Consider the following 21,376-nt stretch of genomic DNA (forward strand, 5'->3'; position numbering starts at 1 on the left):
CAAGCAGCACACGTGTGTTTTTTAAATTTCCCAGCTCGCGCTGGAGAAATAAAAAAGCCGGAGGTGGGTTCATGTTGTTGGGGGAGATTACCCCGCCTCCGGCTCCCTGAGCAGTATATATGTATTATGTATATATATATATATTATATATATATATATAATTTATTTATTGTATTTATTTATTGCCCGGGATGTAAATGCGTAATAGGTAGTAATATTTATAAATCGTGGAACAATAGGTGAGTATTTGTTGTAAAGGTTGGATAATAATGTTGAAAAGAAAGATGGAATAAAATGTAATACAATGTTGTTTAAAAATGGTTTATTGTAAACACACCACAGTACAATGTATATTTTGGTGACATAACAGATGTAAAAATGTGAGGCGTGTGTCCTGCTAGGGTGTTGAGGCGGCAGGTGGCGCGTGGGTTGTGAGTGCTGTCTGTGAGTGGGGGTCCTGCTAGGGTGTGAGGCGGCAGGTGGCGCGTGGGTTGTGAGTGCTGTCTGTGAGTGGGGGTCCTGCTAGGGTGTGAGGCGGCAGGTGGCGCGTGGGTTGTGAGTGCTGTCTGTGAGTGGGGGTCCTGCTAAGGTGTCAGGCGGCGGGTGGCACATGGGTTGTGAGTGCTGTCTGTGAGTGGTGTCCTGCTAGGGTGTGAGGCGGCAGGTGGCGCGTGGGTTGTGAGTGCTCTCTGTGAGTGGGGGTCCTGCTAGGGTGTGAGGCGGTGGGTCAGTGATGTCGGTGCGTAGGGGCGGGAGGCAGCAGGTGTGTGTGGCGGCAGGTATGTGTCGAGTGTGGCGGGAGTCTGTTGAGTGCATGCAGCGGCTGTGAGGCGGTGGGTGAAAGGCAGAGGCGGGCGGGCAGGAAGGCGAAGATTGGGGGGAAGGGTGTGGGGGGGGGGAAGGGGGTGGGAGGGGGGAAGGGGGGTGGGAAGGGGGTGGGAGGGGGGAAGGGGGGAAGGGTGTGGGGAGAGGGGAAGGGGGGGTGGGAGGGGGAAGGGGGGGAGGAAGGGGGTGGGAGGGGAGGAGGGGGGAGGGAAAGGGGAGGAGGGGGGGAGGGGAAAGGGGAGGAGGGGGAGGGGAAAGGGGAGGAGGGGGGAGGGAAAGGGGAGGAGGGGGAGGGAAAGGGGAGGAGGGGGGAGGGGAGAAGGGAGGAGGGGAGAAAGGGGAGGAGGGGGGAGGGGAGAAGGGAGGAGGGGAGAAAGGGGAGCGGGGGGGGGGGGGAAAGGGGAGCGGGGGGGGGAGAAAGGGGAGCGGGGGGGGGGAGAAAGGGGAGCGGGGGGGGGAGAAAGGGGTTGCGGGGGGGAGAGAGGCCGGCGTTGCCCGTGAGTTACATTTAGCGCTAGGAAAAGGGGGGGGAGAGGGGGGGGAAAGGAGGGAGAGAGGGGGGGGAGAAGGAGGGGGAGGGGGACGGGGGGAAAGGAGGGGGGGACAGTGGACAGGAGGGGGGGGACAGTGGACAGGAGGGGGGGGAAAGGAGAGGAGGGGGACGGGGGGAAAGGAGAGGAGGGGGACGGGGGAAAAGGAGGGGAGGGGGACGGGGGAAAAGGAGGGGGGGGCAGTGGACAGGAGGGGGGGGGACAGTGGCCAGGGAGAGGGGTGGGGAGGGGGGGGAGAGGGGGGGAAAAGGAGTGGAGGGGGACGGGGGAAAAGGAGGGGAGGGGGACGGGGGAAAAGGAGGGGGGGCAGTGGACAGGAGGGGGGGGGACAGTGGCCAGGGAGAGGGGTGGGGAGGGGGGGGAGAGGGGGGGAAAAGGAGTGGAGGGGGGGGAGAGGGGGGGGAAAAGGAAGTGGAGGGGGATGGGGGAAAAGGAGGGGGGGGCAGTGGACAGGAGGGGGGGGGACAGTGGCCGGGGGGAGGGGGGGACAGTGGCCGGGGGGAGGGGGGACAGTGGCCGGGGGGAGGGGGGGGGACAGTGGGCGGGTGGGGGGGGGACAGTGGAAAGGACAGTGGGCGGGTGGGGGGGGGGGGACAGTGGAAAGGACAGTGGGCGGGGTGGGGGGGGGGGGACAGTGGAAAGGACAGTGGGCGGGTGGGGGGGACACAGTGGAAAGGGACAGTGGGCGGGGTGGGGGGGACACAGTGGAAAGGACAGTGGGCGGGTGGGGGGGGGACAGTGGAAAGGACAGTGGGCGGGTGGGTGGGAGGACAGTGGGCGGGTGGGGGGGGGGACAGTGGAAAGGACAGTGGGCGGGTGGGGGGGGAGGACAGTGGGCGGGTGGGGGGGGGCAGTGGGCGGGTGGGGGGGGGGACAGTGGGGCGGGTGGGGGGGGGGGACAGTGGGCGGGTGGGGGGGGGGACAGTGGAAAGGGACAGTGGGCGGGTGGGGGGGGGACAGTGGGCGGGTGGGGGGGGGGACAGTGGGCGGGTGGGGGGGGACAGTGGAAAGGACAGTGGGCGGGTGGGGGGGGGACAGTGGAAAGGGACAGTGGGCGGGTGGGGGGGGACAGTGGAAAGGACAGTGGGCGGGTGGGGGGGACAGTGGAATGGACAGTGGGCGGGTGGGGGGGGACAGTGGGCGGGTGGGGGGGGGGACAGTGGAAAGGACAGTGGGCGGGTGGGGGGGGACAGTGGAAAGGACAGTGGGCGGGTGGGTGGGAGGACAGTGGCGGTGGGGGGGGGGGACAGTGGAAAGGACAGTGGGGCGGGTGGGGGGGAGGACAGTGGGCGGGTGGGGGGGGGACAGTGGGCGGGTGGGGGGGGGGACAGTGGGCGGGTAGGGGGGGGGGACAGTGGGCGGGTGGGGGGGACAGTGGAAAGGACAGTGGGCGGGTGGGGGGGGGACAGTGGAAAGGACAGTGGGCGGTGGTGTGGGGGGGGACAGTGGAAAGGACAGTGGGCGGGTGGGGGGGACAGTGGAATGGACAGTGGGCGGGTGGGGGGGGGGACAGTGGGCGGGTGGGGGGGGGGACAGTGGGCGGGTGGGGGGGGGGGACAGTGGAAAGGACAGTGGGCGGGTGGGGGGGGGGACAGTGGAAAGGACAGTGGGCGGGTGGGGGGGGGACAGTGGAAAGGACAGTGGGCGGGTGGGGGGGGACAGTGAAAGGACAGTGGAAAGGACAGTGGGCGGGTGGGGATGGGAGGGGGGGGAGAGTGAACAGGAGGGGGGGGGAGAGTGGACAGGGGGGGGACAGGTGAAAGGACAGTGGACAGGACGGGATGGGAGGGGGGGGAGAGTGGACAGGAGGGGGGGGAGAGTGGACAGGAGGGGGGGGAGAGTGGACAGGAGGGGGGGGAGAGTGGACAGGGGGGGGAGAGTGGACAGGAGGGGGGGTGACAGTGGACAGGAGGGGGGGGCAGTGGACAGGAGGGGGGGGCAGTGGACAGGAGGGGGGTTGGTTTGCTTTAAATTGACGGGTCCCTCCTCTCCACTCCCCCTGTATCTTTCTCCGCTCCTGACCCCCCCCCCCCCCCCCCCATGTGTAGCTCCGGTCCCAACTCTACAGTGTCTGAGACAGAGTGTAACACACACACACACACACAGACACACAGACAGTGTCCCACACACACACTGTCACGCTGTGACACACACACACTCACACACACTCACCTCTCCTTCTGGCCGCCGCCATGTAGTTAGTCCGCGAGGGAGGAAGGCGTCCTTCCGTCCGCCGCCATCTTTAGGTGCCGCGTGGCAGCGGTAGGCTGCCCTGGCCAATGCCTGTCCCCGCGCCAGGGAGGTGAGCGTGAGGTGAGCGTGAGGGGAGGTGAGCGGGAGGGGAGGTGAGCGGGGAGGTGAGTGGAGGCAGCGGCAGGCTGCCCTGCCCACTGCCTGTCCCCGCGCCGGGGAGGGAGGTGAGTGGAGAGGGAGGTGAGTGGAGAGGGAGGTGAGTGGAGAGGGAGGTGAGTGGAGAGGGAGGTGAGTGGAGAGGGAGGTGAGTGGAGAGGGAGGTGAGTGGAGAGGGAGGTGAGTGGAGAGGGAGGTGAGTGGAGAGGGAGGTGAGTGGAGAGGGAGGTGAGTGGAGAGGGAGGTGAGTGGAGAGGGAGGTGAGTGGAGAGGGAGGTGAGTGGAGAGGGGTGAGTGGAGAGGGAGGTGAGTGGAGCGGGAGGGAGGTGAGTGGAGCGGGAGGGAGGTGAGTGGAGCGGGAGGGAGGTGAGTGGAGCGGGAGGGAGGTGAGTGGAGCGGGAGGGAGGTGAGTGGAGCGGGAGGGGAGGTGAGTGGAGCAGGAGGGAGGTGAGTGGAGAGGGAGGTGAGTGGAGAGGGAGGTGAGTGTGATGGGGGGGGAGAGGACAGAGAGAGAGGTATGTGTGTGGTGTGTGTCCCCTGTGTGTCCTTTGGCCCGTCACTCCGCCTCAGGCCAATGAGAGGTGTGCGGGGGGCGGGCGGGCCAAGGGACCAATGAGATTGCCGCTAGGGACGCAGACATACAGTGCTTTCAGAAATATATAGTAGATATATATTGCAGCAAGGGATTCTGAAAAATGACATGCAAATGAGCACACACTTTTGTCAAGTCCATTATTACATGGAAACCCCTTAAGCCAATGCTTGCTGCTTTAAACATAGCCTGGGATGAGATGCAAAGCCAATAAACCCACTCACAGACAGACTGTCTTATTGTGTTTACAATACTTGTATTATACGTGTGGATACGTTCCACAGGATATAACACAGAGAATAGAGCTTTAGATTCAGTATCAGAATATAATTATTCCGCTGGAAATTATCTGGGTCGGGAAGCAGTGATCCCGTCATAATAGGACGGGCTTATAAGGGTGAGAGCAGGTCAGAAGTCTGTGTCCTACCCTTCAGATGGGCAGAGCCTATTCCCTCATGTCATGTGCTGACATTGAGAGACCAGGGGAAAATAAATAATCAGTGAGTAACATGTCAGTGTTTCCCCAGGCATTCCTTTATATAAGCATGTCCTGCCAGGTACAAATGTGCTGAATGTGAGAAACTGGAGGTGATCGAGGAACAAATTAATGAGGGTGTGCGGGATCAAACTCCCCTATTTATTATGGTGGGGTAAGGTGAGAGGAAGTTACTGCACTGGTTCCTCTGCATTACCCCACTTCTCACCGTATGAAATAGGAAAGTGAGACTGTGTCAGTATGGAGCAGAACTGCTGGGACCTGAGAGAGTATCGGGAGCATTTATCAAAGTCTCACTCATGTACGGTATCTGCATTTTATTCATACTATGGAACATTACAGTATGTTACTATGTTACACTATGGGGACTTTACTGGTCTTTTGGCTGTTAATCTCTGACTCTCTTTATACTTTTCTAGATGGTTATGTTGTGACACAATCCTGAGCCATTAAAGTTTTGCAGTGTTTGAAATGAAGTTCCTGTTTGCGAATGGACCATATGTGTTTTTTGGTGCCCCTGTCTTCGCCGACTCCTTTGGGGCTAATGATTTAGGTTTGAAAACGCTGATACTAAATGCTGTATATTTGTCCAAAAAAAACTGATCATTCCAATTCTGTTTTATATACAGGCACATTCTAAAATCCAACACATATAGATTGAGTAACCCTCCCGGTCAGCACCTCCCGAGCAGCACTGCCCACTGCCAGCACCTCCAGAGCAGCACTGCCCACTGCCAGCACCTCCAGAGCAGCAGTGCCCACTGCCAGCACCTCCAGAGCAGCACTGCCCACTGCCAGCACCTCCAGAGCAGCACTGCTCACTGCCAGCACCTCCAGAGCAGCGCAGCCCACTGCCAGCACCTCCAGAGCAGCACTGCCCACTGCCAGCACCTCCAGAGCAGCACTGCCCACTGCCAGCACCTCCAGAGCAGCGCTGCCCACTGCCAGCACCTCCAGCATGGATCCACGTTTGTTTAGTGAGTAGAGGAGATATTTTGGTGTCTTTGAAACCTGCATGGAGGGAATATCTGATTATTTGGCAGTTATGTGAGTCAAACACCCAAACTAATCTTGATTTCTTATAGAACCACCAGCAGGTAAGAAGATAATATATCTTCACCTCTGTCATTTTCTGCCAGAAGGGCTAGTAATACATTTCTTTACAAGAGGTATTATATTATACCAATATCAGAGGAGGTGAAATCACAAGAAGCGCCCCCACTCCTAGCTTTACATGGTAGGTTTTCCTTTTCTTATTGCCAGGTTTCCCTGTGGTTGTACCGGAGAGTTTGGAGATGAAGTCAGAGAGAGAAGAGCCGAACACAGAGGAACATGTGACCCCAATAAAGGAAGAAATAGATGCATTTCCTGTTTGGGGTAAGTACCCTTACATCCTCACTTGTCTTTATTCAGTATGTTTAAAAATGGACTGGAAAAAAAAAAAATTTGGTATCGCAAATATGTATTGATCTATGTAACATTATACGATAACCTATGTATATGTAAATACAATGTGCAACAATGTGATATTTGGAAATGTGTCTGTAAACACCGTAATATAAAGATACTTTTTTTTTAAATGGACTGAAATGTGTACAATATTTTGGGAAATATTATTAAAGCGTGCATACAATTATAAGATACCTGTCCTAATGAAAAAAAATCATTTGTCTAAGGCAGGGGGGCGCAAACTTTTTATTTATTTTTTCCTTCGCCCCCCTGCCGGATGTCCTCCTCTCCACGCGCCCCCTCCCTCCTCCTCCTTACCTTGGTTCCCGGCGTCTGGGCGTCATGACGGCACGTTGCCGTAGCAACGTGACGTCACATAACCCCGTGGCGTCATTTGAGCCCGCGTTGCCATGGTGCCGCGTCTCCAGATACCGGCTGAATCAAGGTTTGTATGGTTTACAGAGGCCTTTGCCACTTTCCCGGCACTTCATTTAAGTGCCTTCGGGAAGCGCGCGGGGCCTCTGTAAACCCTGCGTGCCCCGCCGGTAATTTCACGCACCCCCTGGGGGTAGCGCACCCCCAGTTTGCCCACCGCTGTTCTAAGGTTATATTGGGAATATTATTGTTATTGAGGTTTGAACATTGGTAGCCCCAAAATGTTTTCAGCACTCTGAGGTAAAAACTTCAGCACTCAAAGGGTTAATAACAAAGTAAAATCAATCACTTCACCCCTCCCCCATAGGGATCAGTATAGAGTATTTCTGTATACTGATATCACAAGAAGCGCCCCCACTCCCAGCTTTACATGATGGGTTTCCCTTTTCTTATTGCCAGGTTTCCCAGTGGTTGTACCGGAGAGTTTAGAGATTAAGTCAGAGAAGGAAGAACCGAACGCTGAGGAACATCTGACCCCAATAAAGAGTGAAACTGTTCAATTTCCTGTCTCTGGTGAGTACCTTTTCCCCTTTGTCTGCACAAAGGGATGTTATCTTGTTACAAGGAGCATGGTCACATTTAGTGAATATTCATGGTTCATTGCCTCTCATAGGAAGTCCCCAGGCCTGCTGGGTGTTCTGGGACAAGCCACATGTAGCAGAGTTAGAAGTGCAATATGGCTCTCAGACACGTATAAAGGTTGGAAAAGCAGAGTTATGGGTATCTGACCATCAATAGATGCGATAAAACGCATTTGGGAAAACAAATTCAAGGGACCCTTCCCTAACTAACCTGGTTCCCCAGCTTAACAATACCCTCTCATTTAGGGTCATTAGATACACAATAATAGCCACAGTCTTTAGACATAGCTTAACTGATAGATGGGGACAGCGTCCCAAGAGTCCCGGCAATTCTTCCGGACAGTGAAAGTCATGATGGGGGCGTCCTCCCCGAACTGCATACAGGGGAGCAGCGTGCCCCCAACCTCCAGGCTCTAGGAGAGAAAATGAAGCAGCAAACCTAGCTGCCATAAATACCTGTTCCTTAATTAGGATAGCAGGTGAGGGAGAACTAGATGATTAAACTGACGAGTTTTCATCCCTCTGTAGGCAGCCTGTAGGATGACAGTTGTGGCGCGTTTACGCCGATAATTTTCTCTTTCCCTTCTTCCTTGGATAAAAGTTTTTTTTTTGTTTTTTTTCAAATATGGTAAATGTTGTATTTGTTGCTATGCCAATCCTATCAAATCTATTGATATTGTACACAGTAAGAAAACACACACAATTCCAGTTTTTATTCATTGTAATTTTCTGATTTATTACTTAACCTGCGGTTGTGGTCAGGGATTCGTTGGGCGGACAATCAGACCAGTGAAGGTCAGAATTATGGAGCACATTCGTTCTATTAAAAACTAGATCAGACTCTCCCAGTTTCCAAACATTTTACACATTATACATTGGGAAACTTGTCCACCTTTCATTTTCCAGCGATTGAATCTATACCTGTTCCTACACGAGGGGATTGAATCTATACCTGTTCCTACACGAGGGGATTGAATCTATACCTGTTCCTACACGAGGAGGTGATAGAATTAAACAGCTTAATCAGCGTGAGATGTTTTGGATCCACTCACTTAATACTCTATCCCCTTTTGGGATTAATACAGAATGGGACCTAAAACATTTTCTCTAAGTTATATTATTCCTTTGCCCATTCTCAGGTTATATAATACTGTGTGTTTTTCATATACATTTGTTTCTATCATTGAGATACATATGTGTCTCTCTCTAGTCACATTTGATAAGTAGTATTGTATCCTTACTGTGGCAATTTTCTCAGTGTGGTTTATTTATTTACATCTTATTCATTATGTATATTCCCCTTATCAAGATTCAAATTGTTCTTTGCCTTGGTAGTTAAGGTTACATTTATTATATGTATATTATTACATGATTATATTATATTATTTGGTGTTACAGTTAATTTAATCATCTAAGATTGTTATTCTCTCCACATCCTATCCACTTTTAAATTTGATGCTTTTTCATTTAATTTTTATTGTCCTTATGAGTCTATTTAAGTTTTTTATTATTAAATACAACATAAAGAGAGAACCCTCAAGCGAGCGCTCTTCCTCCAATGCATGAAAATAGTAAATTGTTTAATATATATATAATAATAAGAGGACAACAAGAGGTTACAACCTACGAGGTGCTGAGCACTGTTACCATCTGTACTGTACCTGAGGTGCTTGGTGCAGTAGTATATTAGCTGCTGCCATAGTGTGTGACAAGGTGCAGGTAACAATATGCTATATGGCTGGTAACTCCCAAAAGTTCATGGAGTTCCCTGCCCAAAACAGGGGGATGGGGGGGGGGGGGGGGCTCCAAGTAATGAGGAGTACTTGGCTGTGTTGAGTGAGTTCATAATTGTGACGATAGCCTACACAGGTCTATTAATATTACACAAAAATAACTGGGTTTGAACTGGAACGAGTCTTAGATATAATAAAGTGATTTTATTCCTTAGGATAGGTGAACACACGAATAATACAGTAGCAGACAAGAAGTACACTTACTTAGGGGTTGGGGAATGAGAAGTTAGATGTAGCATTTCTCTTCAGCAATCAGGTAATCATACAGGTGATATCAGGTAACCATACCAGCAAACGAAGATGAATGAAGACCGAATGAAGACGACTACCACAATGAACGAAGACGAATGAAGACTACCACAGTGAACGAAGACGAATGAAGACGACTACCACAGTGAACGAAGACGAATGAAGACAAAGGATATATGGGGAACAGAGTTTATAAACCTTTTGTCCCTCTATCCTTAACCTTAAGTACCTGTGTTGGTTTTCAATTATCTCCAGCCAATCTTTGATGGGGGAACACATTTTAGTACAGGCCCCCCTGCTAGCTGGCACATGCGCAGTAAAACTCTGGGATCTCATTTCTGTAGCCCCCCATAGGCAAATGGAATGCCAGCCAGTCTACCCATCTGGATCTCTAGCAAGATAACCTTTGTTGGAAGGTGATAACTGGGACACTTGGAGACTGCTCTGGTTGGAGCCTCCTCCGCCCGTAAATCAACAGGGAGGGTGATAAAACCCTTTGAACAATACTTGAATCCTAGACACTGGGGCGCCTCTAGGGCCATCTGCTATCCTGGTATGCAAAGGAATTCCTCTGAGTCTTTGTCCATACCTTGGGACACAGTATAACACATAAAACATAAACGTATTAAAATATCCGGTTCTATTGGGTCTAGCAGAACCAAACTTCCCAGTTCTCATGGCCGGACACCATATGATCCAAAAAGCGACTTGCTACGACCTATGGAACCGGAGTTACACAAATGCACATTAAATCATTTTTCATTTTAATACAAAAATCTCCGCTAAAAAAGAAATCTCAGCTTTTCACTAAATCCCCATTGAAAACAACGGGCTTCTCCGCCATAGACTTTCAATGGTAAATTGCCGCCATTGAGGTCAATGGGGTTTCTCCGCTATTGAAGTCTATGGGAAAAGTCCCGAACTTCAAGGGGGTCCATACTCCGTCAGGTTGGTCCAGGAGGGTCAAGGATGGTTCTGCAGTGATGCCGGAGCAGTGACTGCAGACACCCCAAACCTTGATCTGCTGGGCCCTCAGGAACCGGAGATAATGAGTACCAAAATACAGCATTTCACACTTAGTCATTTTTCTGAGCCGTTTCTGCCGCCGCCGGCAAAGCCTATGGTGCGACCCGTTCTTCTCGGTTCGACCCTTATCGGGAGTCCAGGATTTGGGGACCCGGTTGTGGTCGAGTGGGGGGAAGCCTAGGAACTAGGGGCAAAAAGAATTTTATTCCCAGGGGCCCTAGAACTGTTTATTCCCACGCCACTTGACTTGACTTGTAAGTGATCAAAGCTCTCCTATTGAAAATGTATCCGGTTTGCGGTCTGGACGGCAGCCAACTTGTTCTTCGAAAGTTACCTCGAGGAACCTCCATTGAAGTCGATGGGCCCATTGACTTTCAATGGGAAACCGCCGCTCTCCCTCTCGGACGCCACCTGCTGGTCTTTACAGGAAACAGGACTAAAACAACAAGATTCTCCATTAGAATGCATGGAGCCCTAATGGCGGCCAATGGGGACCTGCAAAATGGTGCCTGAAAAGGCGGGAAAACTTCACAAAGAGCTATAATCATTAAAGGACTATTAACCCTTGTGCTCCCGGATGGATTCCAGTGTGTGTGTGATGCAGACACCGATTAAACCAGACATTACAATGGAACAGGGGAACAGGGAAATACACATGTACATGTCATTACAGGGGTTAAATCACTGTTCTGGGTCTTAGCCCAGTTAACCCTTTGACTTCCGGGTGAGGTCAGGGGATGGCCAAATGGGGTGTAACCCCTTTAATCCCGGGCCACCCCCTTTCTCCCTCTACAATAATACCCTCAACTAACCCCCAGGTTATCACAACCCTATATTATGGGTATGAACCCACTGGGTTGTTGTGCATTCAGAATATCCACACCCACCTCCAAGACAAAGCCCTACTTAGTAGGTATAAACAGCAGGGGATGGAGAGTTGAGTGTGGTGGGCAGGTGAGACCACCCAATAGGGAGGGAAAAGCAGGTGGGGCACAGTGGTGCTGGGGTTGGTAGAAATCTGGTAACCCCACTCGCCCTTCAGCACAAACTGCTTGATCGCAGGAGAGGTTTTTGCCACATTGTGAAAGGTAAATACCATGAGGCTTGATTGACATTGTCACAGTGTGCCCAGAGGGTGCCTCTCCATATAGCGATGACTAGCTTGCTAAGACCTAGCTTGTGGATACCTAATGGGGCCCACAACTTAGTTTAGCTGTTCCTCAAAGTCCTATACCAATGCTAACAGGAAATATTGGGAAGCTCTGTAGCCGCAGCCTAGCGCTGCGGTCGCACCTGTGACGTCACGAATTGCGTCATACACCGACGCGCGTTTCGTCTCTGTGGAGACTTTGTCTGGGGTGGGCGAGCACTGTTCTCCCTACTTCTTTTATGCCCATTAGGCTGCCGTGATTGGACACTGTCATCCAGTCAAACGGCTCATTGCTGCCAGTGGGCGGGGAAAGGGGCGGGGCTAGTGTCCGGCCTGTGCAATTAAAAAAATCACCCTTACTAAATATAATATGCAGGGGTGACTAACCTAAAAATGGTAAAGATCCCTAATGTGTAGGGAGAAATTGAATTGGGTACCTAAAAAAGTACAACTCTGGTACTAGAACCCAGCACATCAAGCCCAAAATAAGGAAGCTGAGAAGAACTGCCAGCCCCCTGTTAGTGTCATTCACACGGCATTATGAAGATTAATAAAGCAGGAGGAGCCACTACATTAGATGTCACCACATTTTCTTTGTGGGTTGTATCACTGACATATAAATCAGGAAGAGTGGGGTATCAATCTCCCACACCATGTAAATGATTTTAGTGCCCTTTTACCTGCAAATAAAGGTTACTAATGCAAAAATTAAAGCATTTGTGTCTGATTTTATAAAAATGCTGTGTATCCATAACCCTCATTCAGACCGTGTGGTGTACGAGTGCCTAGGTAAATCCATTTTGCTTCAGATCTTAATAATAAAGTGTCCAATCCCCACGTTATTGTATTCTTTGTGTCCTTCTGCTAGATTTCTCCCCCACAGTTATACTGCCTTCTTCCGTGGTTACATTTTCCCTGGACTGTTTTGTTCCCATGGGACTTTTTTTTTACCTGGGATACAGGTAGGCAGTGTTTCCGGTGGGGAGTGCCTATAACGTGACACTCTCTAGACTCTTGAATCCATTCTTTGATAAAGCGCCCATGGCGAGAAACGCGTTGGAGGTTTTTCTTTTAGCTTAGGCTGTGTCTCAATAAATCTTTTATTTTTTCTGCTTTTGCCTCCAGTTCTTCTTTTCTGCAGTACGCCTTTTTTTCTTTGTTTTGAATGTGAGAGGAGAAGGAAAGAGAGGAGTCAAATATTACACCAAGGCCGCGTGCTTGGGAAATTATATGAATAGTATTTGTGACTGACAAAATATGACACAAAATGAAGCAGGTTTAGTTTGTGAGTTTTATGTCAGAATATTACATGGGCAGTGTAGTCGCTGCATCACTTAGATTGTAAGCTCTCCAGGGCAGGGATTTCTGTTCCTATGGTCTGATTGTGTTTGTTGCACTTATTGTATTATAATTCCCTGTACTGTATTGTTTCTGCTGTAAAGCTCTGAGTACACTGCGGGCCTTATATAAATAAAGACATACATACATGGGCATCTACAGTATCTTTACACTATAGGTTGCTTACAGAGTCCATGGCGCACTCTCATCCAGGTGAATATGAAAAAATAGAAAAAACACAACAAACAAGAAAAATAGATAGTGTTGTACTTTGGAGATACCAAAAAATAGGATGAAAATATATAGTAGTACTACCCACATTTTCTGTGAGAAATACAGGCGTTTTGGTTATTCCCGAGTGACCTACTCATATGGTGTAGTAGATCATCCACTGATGGGGCAGGATACTCAAGTGACATATTTATCGTAAGCAGTGGAGGATGGGGAGCTCTTCTAACGGCCAATTCCTGCGGTGGCCATCCACAAAGAAATCACTGTATAAGAGTTCAAATGTCCTTGTTCATCTTCCCTGTTACCTCTGCTGTGTCAACCAGTTCCCCACTTGATACAGTGGCGGCCGCCTTTATCCTCATGCGGCCGTATCGGCACAACTCTGATAACCGCGGGCAGATGCAGTATTTTTTTTTTTTTTTCGGAATATGCTCCGGTATTTTAGCACTCGTAATATTAGCATTTTATTATCGTTGTCTGCAATACTGCAATACCGTCTAAAAACTCAGGGGGGCGTTCGCGAGCTGTTGTCTTCAAAGTCTAATACTTTAGCAGTTCAACCTATGTCAGTACACAGTCTGCGTGCGTGCGCGCGCGCAGTAATTGTAAATTTGCATATTTATACATGCATGTGCAGTACTGTATGTCTCATTTGAACATTGTTGAAACGCATAGGCGTGTTCTGTAACTCTCGCTCGCCCCCGCACACACAGGCTAATTTACTACACTGCAGTATTTCAACTTCTTATCTTATCTACAGTACAGTACACCTCTCCCACACCATTCCTTTGAATGTGTGTCTTTCTGGTTTCAATCACATTCCTGCTCGCTAACTGATGATTACTGCGCATGCGTCTATAACATCACCACTGCTTGCTTGCGAAGTTCAAGAGTGAGTGACCAAAAAAAAAAATATTTTTTTTTCTCGTCCTTTTTTATTTTTATTTTCTCCACAAGCCTGCCTAAACCATCTTGATATTACGATAATCAATCTGTGCTGTAGCTTTTGACTGCGTCACTGTGCGTTTGACTGACTGCACATGGTTGATTTGTGTGGTTATTATGTACATGTATTTGGGGGTGTGGGGATCAAATTATTATGATGACCTGCCTGTTGAAATTGTCATGTCTTTGAACTACAGTACAGCTAATCCTTCATGCAGCTGTACCCCTCTCCCCCACGCACACACAAGACTCGCTCAAGGATTTGAACGGCTTATCGACACCTCTCCCAAACCATTCCGTTTCTAAAGCTTGTCATTGTGCTTTTAATCATCCCTAGCCGAGCATCACCTCTCTGCGCCTGCGTGTAATCCTCTTTGGGAAGGGAGCTAGCTGATGATTACTGCGCATGACTCACCCATCCACCCCCCCCCCCCAAACCTTTGAGGCTTTGTTTACGGTAACGCTTTTGATCCCTTCTCGAATTTGATATGTAAATCTGATTTGCATATACTGTGAAATAGAGAGTTAAAAAAACATCTGATTTCATGTTTTTGATGCAGAAAGTTACCACTTTTTGTCATTCTTTCTTTTTCTTTGGTGTAGGGGGGGTGTCTATGATTATCATGAATGTAAAGAAATATTTATTTTATCAGGAACAAAAAATAGAAATATACAAATAATCATGAATAATACAAAATGCAGTCTTTATTCAGTTCTTCTGTCAGTTGAAAATTGAGGGCCGGTGGATAATCATAAATAATGCACATTGATAATAATATTAATTAATAATTTATAATATAAAAATTTCCGTCTTTATCTTCTTCCTCATTCTGTGTAGTTCATTGAGAGAGGTGAGGTTTTGTGTACATCATGACTGCACTTTAGATACTGTTCACACAATGTACACATGACACCCCCCTCCCCCGTTCCATCCTTTTTTTCTCTGAAAAGACAAGAAAATAAAAAATTTGTGCAGTTAGGTGCATATTAGGGCATTGTGTGCAGTATAGCTTCTCCATATTGGACTACAGTATGCAGTTAGTACTGTCAAACTAGTCTATACTGGAACTACTGTGTACTGTGACTACTGTTACATACTTTGTAACCAGATGGCTAGTGCTGCTCTCTCAGGAAAGAAAAAATCTGTGCCATACTTACCTGTATCATACTGTACTTACAATACTACAGTACAGTACTATACCATACTACCTTCCTGATGCTTGCCCATTACGCGCAATCACAATGGGCAACAGAGTTGCAATATGGTCAATATATTTATTGCATCGTTCCACGGTGAGTACATGTAGAGGGAGAGGGGGTTGGCCCGGTATTAAAGGGGTTGCACCCCATATGGCCACCCCCTGACCTCACCAGGGAGGCAAGGGGTTAACTGGACTGCGGTCCAGGAATGTGGCTTACACCTTGTCATGTCATAAGTCCTGTGATCAAAAGTTAACTGCCCTGATTGTTTACCCAAACACTAGGAACCATGTCCTGATCAACAGACTCTAATTGTTACCTGAGGGCGGAGGAACATCAAACTGGAGTGGTTTGTAAGTGTTATGTCTACACCTACAAACAATGAAGCTCCTGCCAGATACTTCATTTGGTAGACGGGTCGTCGCCCCTGATTTAATTATGGGGCTACAGAAATAAGATCCTCAGTCCCAGTACACATGGGCTAACTAGCTGGGGGGCATGGGTTAATCTGTGTCTCCACGTTAGGGATTGGATACAGCTAATTGTTCACCAATAGTCTGTATTCAATGTTAAGAATAGGGTTACACAGGTATATAAACTGTGTCAACCCTACAGTTTTTAGGAGTTCTTCTGATTCCACCTGGAATGTCACCGGATTGCTGGAGAATTGCTATCTGATACTTCTCCATTCCCCAACCCTAAGTAAGTGTTACCTTCTTGTCTGTTAATTGTACTATATTGCTGTGTTCACCTTTTTTAAGGAATAAATATATTTTATTATATCTAAGCCTCGTTCAGTTCAACCCAGATATTTGGTGTTCATTATATCTTGTCATACGCTACCGTGACAAGCTCTATAATTAACTGGTGGCAGCGGCGGGATTGAACTGAACCTGTATTACAGTGTACTGTAATTACCCTGTAATATAGTGGGAACTCGTAGGGAATTGCGAGTTCCTTGGACTAAAGATATTGAACACACAGTAGTGCAACTGTTAATACAAGTTGTAACACCACCTCACTGCTGCGACCGTGAACCATGAGCGAGGCTGAAGGCTCATCCAACATGAGGATCCGAGCTCAGCTGAAGGACAAGTGCCGTGAATATGGACTGCCCTATGAGAACCAGGAAGTCGCAGACATGGTTGACGCAATCGGTGACTATGAAGCCCGGCTTGCAGAGCCTCAGGATACGGCTCAGCTTGCCCTTATACAGCCACCCGGAGATCAGGGAAGGAACCCAGTGCCGGGGCGGCAGAATCTCGGGGAGGGAACGAGTGCACCTCCCGGGAGCAGTGCAACAGGAGGGGTACTGGTTGCTGCGGCTACCAGTCCGTTCACCCCTGAAATGTTGGCACAGATTACTGCGTGGGGAGACAGAGGGACACCGGAGGAGCGGCTGCAGTTTATCACTATGGCAGTGAACAGACCCGCTTATTGCCCCCCTGTCCAACCCAACCAAGATGAACTCAAACTGGATCAGCACAGTCTCACCAAGTTCGTGGAAGGTAATGATCAGATCGACAGTTTTTTTAAAGAACTTCAAAACAGTGCCGGCGGTACAAAGTGCTTCCCCAGCATAGGGTTGCACGTTTGGACCCCTTACTGTCCGGCTTGGCTAAGCAGACGATTATGGCGCTTCCAGATGAGTATGCTGATGACTATGACCACCTGAAAGAACTGTTATTGTTTCAGTACGGTTTTACCCCTGAAGCCTACCAGGGTAAATTCCGGCAGGAAGAGAGGCAGCCCCAGGAGTCCTATGTTACCTACGTGAACCGCATGGCTTTGTACGGGATACGCTGGGTGGAGAACTATGAGGCACGGACTTACCAACGCCTGCTGGACCTCATCTTTCAGGAGCAGCTCATGCAGCAGTGCCCGCCGGCGGTGAGGGCTTGGGTGTACGACAAGAAGCCCAAGACTTACCAGGAGGCGGCGAGGCTTGCAGACGACTACGTGGCCAGCCGTGCCCTGATGACCACCAAAGCAGTAGCCAAGGCGGTGGTACCGGCCAGAAAGTCTGCTAATACCCCCCAATGGACTCAGAGGCCACCTGCGGGCAGCAGTCCACCGAAGGCGGGGGAGCTCCGGCACGAGCGCCGGTGCTACAACTGCAACCGCCCTGGTCACATCAGACCAGATTGCCCGGAACCCCTGCGTTCCGGCGGACCCCATCAGGGGCAACGCACCCTAGCTGCGAAGCCGGTAGCCCGCGTGCGGGTAGCTTCCACCAAAGACTCCGGACCGGTCATGGAACCAACTCCCAGCGAGACGTCCCATGCAACGCCTGTCCCGGTTTCATCGGTGCCAGGAGCGGAGGACATCTCAGCGCGGACCTGCAGCGGACGGACGGCCGGAGTAGACATCTCACCCCGGTCACAGTCGGTGACCGGCAAGCAGTCGGCTTGCTGGATTCAGGAGCTGCAGTGACCCTGGTTCGACCTGATATGGTCCAGCCAGAGGAATTACTCCCAGGCCCTGGGATACAGATCACTGTGGCCGACGGAGAGCCACGTTTCCTGCAAGGGGCCAGAATCTCTTTGGATTGGGGAGAGGGCCATGGTGTCCGGGAGGTGGGGGTTTTACCCGGTTTGGATGCTGAAGTTCTACTTGGCAACGATCTGGGTCCGATGACCTGCACCTACGACCGAGTGCCCAAACCCGCTGCAGTGGCGGTGGTTACCCGGAGCCAGACAGCGGCAACGGCGGCCAGTCCCCCAGCCTTTGGGACCAACGTTAGCGGAGGGTGCAGAGGAGCCCGGGGAGGTAAGCCAGGATCAGTTGCCACCACAGACTGACTTACTGTTTCCCCTCACCCTTCCCCATTCTCCGGACCATGACATGACTGGGGGGTGGCCAGAATTAGGAGCCCAGTTTAGGGAGGCAGTGAAAACAGACCCTACCCTGGCCGGCGTGAGACTCTCAGGCAGGGGAAGGCACTGAGCACTGCCTATGGTATAAGGAACTCCTGTATAGAGAAGAAGGGAACCCAGGGATAGAGGAGGGATTGACCAACAAGTGACAGCTAGTAGTGCCCCAGGGGTACCGACAGCAACTGTTACGGGTAGCTCACTCTATTCCGTTAGCGGGACATCAGGGGGTCAACAGAACGCAAGCCCGGTTATTACAGCATTACTACTGGCCGGGGGCATCTCGAGATGTGGGCAATTTCTGCCGCTCTTGTGATGCCTGCCGGCGAGTGGGTAAGGTGGGCGACCGTGTGAAGCCACCCCTGAAACCTCTACCGATAATAGGGGAACTCTTCCAGAAAGTAGCGATGGATCTTTATGATTCCTAGTAGGTCAGGGAAGCGCTACATCCTCACGGTGGTGGATTTTGCCACACGGTACCCTGAGGCGGTAGCGCTTGGCACCATAGATGCCAAGACAGTGGCAGCAGCTTTGCTGAACATTTTTTCTAGGGTAGGTTTCCCTAGTGAGATCCTAACCGATCAGGGGTCACAGTTCATGAGTGAACTATTACATTGTCTCTGGGATGCATGCGGTGTATAGCACCGGCGCACTACCCCTTACCATCCCCAGACAAATGGATTATGTGAGAGGTTTAACGGTATTCTGAAGCAGATGCTTCGGACCTTTTATAGAGGCGGAGGGGAAAGACTGGGAGATTCATTTACAGCACCTGCTGTTTGCCTACCGAGAGGTACCGCAGGAATCTTCATGCTTCGCCCCCTTCGAGCTACTATATGGCCGCAGGGTATGTGGACCTCTGGACCTATTCCGTGAGGGATGGGAAGGGGAGGCTACTGCTACTGATGCTTCAGTGATCCAGTATGTAGTAGATCTCCAAGACCGGTTAGAGATGCTCATGGGGGTGGCCCAGGACCACCTCGGGGCCGTTCAGACTAAGTAAAAGCAATGGTATGACCGGCATGCCCGTAGTAGAGAATTCATCCCAGGACAGCAGGTGCTTTTTCTCCAATCCACTTGGGAGAACAAGTTGATGGCTGCCTGGTCGGGTCATCCGAAAGGTGAATGAGTACAACTATGTTGTACAGGTAGAGCCTGAGAGGTACAAGACATATCATGTTAACATGCTGAAAGAGTACAGAGCACCGAGTATGGGAGCAGTGATGGCCATTTGTAGCCACCTGCTTGAGGATCCGGTGAGCAATTCTCTGCCTGATCTCCTAGGGGAGGCTAGGCAGGGACACACTGTGGAACAGGTGGAGATAGCGGCACAGTTGAGTGCTAGGCAGAAGGGAGAAGCCAGGGACATGCTAGCTAGGTATATGGCCCTCTTCACTGACATGCCAGGGACCACACATCTCACAAAACACCCAGTACACACAGGGGACCTGCAGCCTCTGCATAAGCACGCTTATAGAGTGTCAGCAGAGGTCAAGACCAGTTTGGAGAGGGAGATAGAGGAAATGCTGACCCTAGGGGTAATTACTCCGTCCCAGAGTCCTTGGGCAAGCCCGGTATTTCTAGTCCCTAAGAAGGAGAAGACCACCCGGTTTTGTGTGGACTACCGCTTGCTCAACGCTGGGACGGTGTCAGATGCCTATCCCATGCCCCGCATGGATGAGTTACTAGATGAACTCGCGGGGGCAAGGTACCTGACCACCATGGATTTGAGCAAAGGCTATTGGCAAATACCACTGACCCTGGAGGCTAGGAAGAAGTCATCATTTATCACTCCAAGTGGCCTCTATGAGTTCTTAGTGATGCCATTTGGGATGAAGAATGCCCCGGCTACCTTCCAACGCCTGGTCAATAGGTTACTGGAAAGGATGCAGAGCTATGCCAGGGCTTACTTAGATGACATTGCTGTCTTTAGTAATTCCTGGGACTCCCACTTAGGACATGTAGCTGCGGTGCTGAATAGGATCAGGGAGGCTGGGCTTACCTTGAAACCCACCAAGTGTATGGTAGGGATGGCAGAGGTCCTGTACTTAGGGCACAGGGAGGGTTGAGGGGACCTCAAACCAGAGCCAGCCAAGGTAGAAGCCATAGTTCAGTGGCCTGTTTCAAAAACCAAGAAACGGGTCATGACATTTTTGGGCACCGCAGGGTACTATAAGAAGTTTGTCCCACAGTACAGCGCCGTGGCCAAACCCCTGACTGATTTGACTAAGAAGCAACTGCCTGTGCTCATCACCTGGACTCCTGCCTGTGAAACTGCTTTCCAGGCACTGAAAACTGCGCTTGCTGGGGCCCACATACTGGCTGCCCCGGACTATACCAAACATTTCCTCATACAGACTGATGCCTCGGACTATGGCATTGGGGCTGTGTTGAGCCAAGTGGGGGACGACGGTAGAGAGCACCCTGGGGTGTACCTCAGCCGAAAACTACTCCCCAGAGAAGTGGCCTATGCCACCATTGAGTAAGAGTGCTTGGCCATTGTGTGGGCACTCAAAAAACTCCAGCCCTATGTGTATGGAAGGGCTTTCACGGTCCTCACACACCACAACCCCCTGAGTTGGCTGCAGAGGGCATCAGGGGAGAATGCCAAGTTGCTAAGGTGGAGCTTGGCCTTGCAAGAGTTGGAGTTTACTATTCAACCCAAAAAGGGTAGTGAAAACAGCAATGCTGATGGACTTTCACGTCAGGACTATCCCTCTGAGACTGAGTTCATTAATGGTGCCAGCAGTGCCCCACTCCACGTTAGGGCCAGTGGGTCACAGGTCACCCATTAAGAAGGGGAGGTGTAGAGGGACAGGTGGTTGGCCCGGTATTAAAGGGGTTGCACCCCATATGGCCACCCCCTGACCTCACCAAGGGGTTAACTGGACTGCGGTCCAGGAATGTGGCTAACACCTTGTCATAAGTCCTGTGATTAAAAGTTAACTGCCCTGATTGTTTACCCAAACACTAGGAACCAAGTCCTGATCAACAGACTCTAATTGTTACCTGAGGGCGGAGGAACATCAAACTGGAGTGGTTTGTAAGTGTTATGTCTACACCTACAAATAATGAAGCTCCTGCCATATACTTCATTTGGTAGACGGGTCGTCGCCCCTGATTTAATTATGGGGCTACAGAAATAAGATCCTCAGTCCCAGTACACATGGGCTAACTAGCTGGGGGGCATGGTTTAAACTGTGTCTCCACGTTAGGGATTGGATACAGATAATTGTTCACCAATGGTCTGTATTCAATGTTAAGAATAGGGTTACACAGGTATATAAACTGTG

General features: G+C 50.5%; 1 protein-coding gene across 1 annotated transcript in view; it reads left to right on the plus strand.

The window, feature by feature from the left end:
* Window positions 1-5,284: 5,284 nt before the first annotated feature.
* LOC142488318 (uncharacterized) overlaps window positions 5,285-21,376 on the plus strand; it is a 35,296-nt gene continuing 19,204 nt past the window's right edge. The window contains exons 1-4 of the mRNA XM_075588684.1: window positions 5,285-5,366; window positions 5,476-5,790; window positions 6,077-6,190; window positions 7,097-7,210. Coding sequence (XP_075444799.1) covers window positions 5,285-5,366; window positions 5,476-5,790; window positions 6,077-6,190; window positions 7,097-7,210 — 625 coding nt within the window. The remainder of the gene's footprint in view (window positions 5,367-5,475; window positions 5,791-6,076; window positions 6,191-7,096; window positions 7,211-21,376) is intronic.

The sequence above is a fragment of the Ascaphus truei genome, chromosome 2 (genome assembly GCF_040206685.1).
Source record: "Ascaphus truei isolate aAscTru1 chromosome 2, aAscTru1.hap1, whole genome shotgun sequence".
Lineage (NCBI taxonomy): Eukaryota > Metazoa > Chordata > Amphibia > Anura > Ascaphidae > Ascaphus > Ascaphus truei.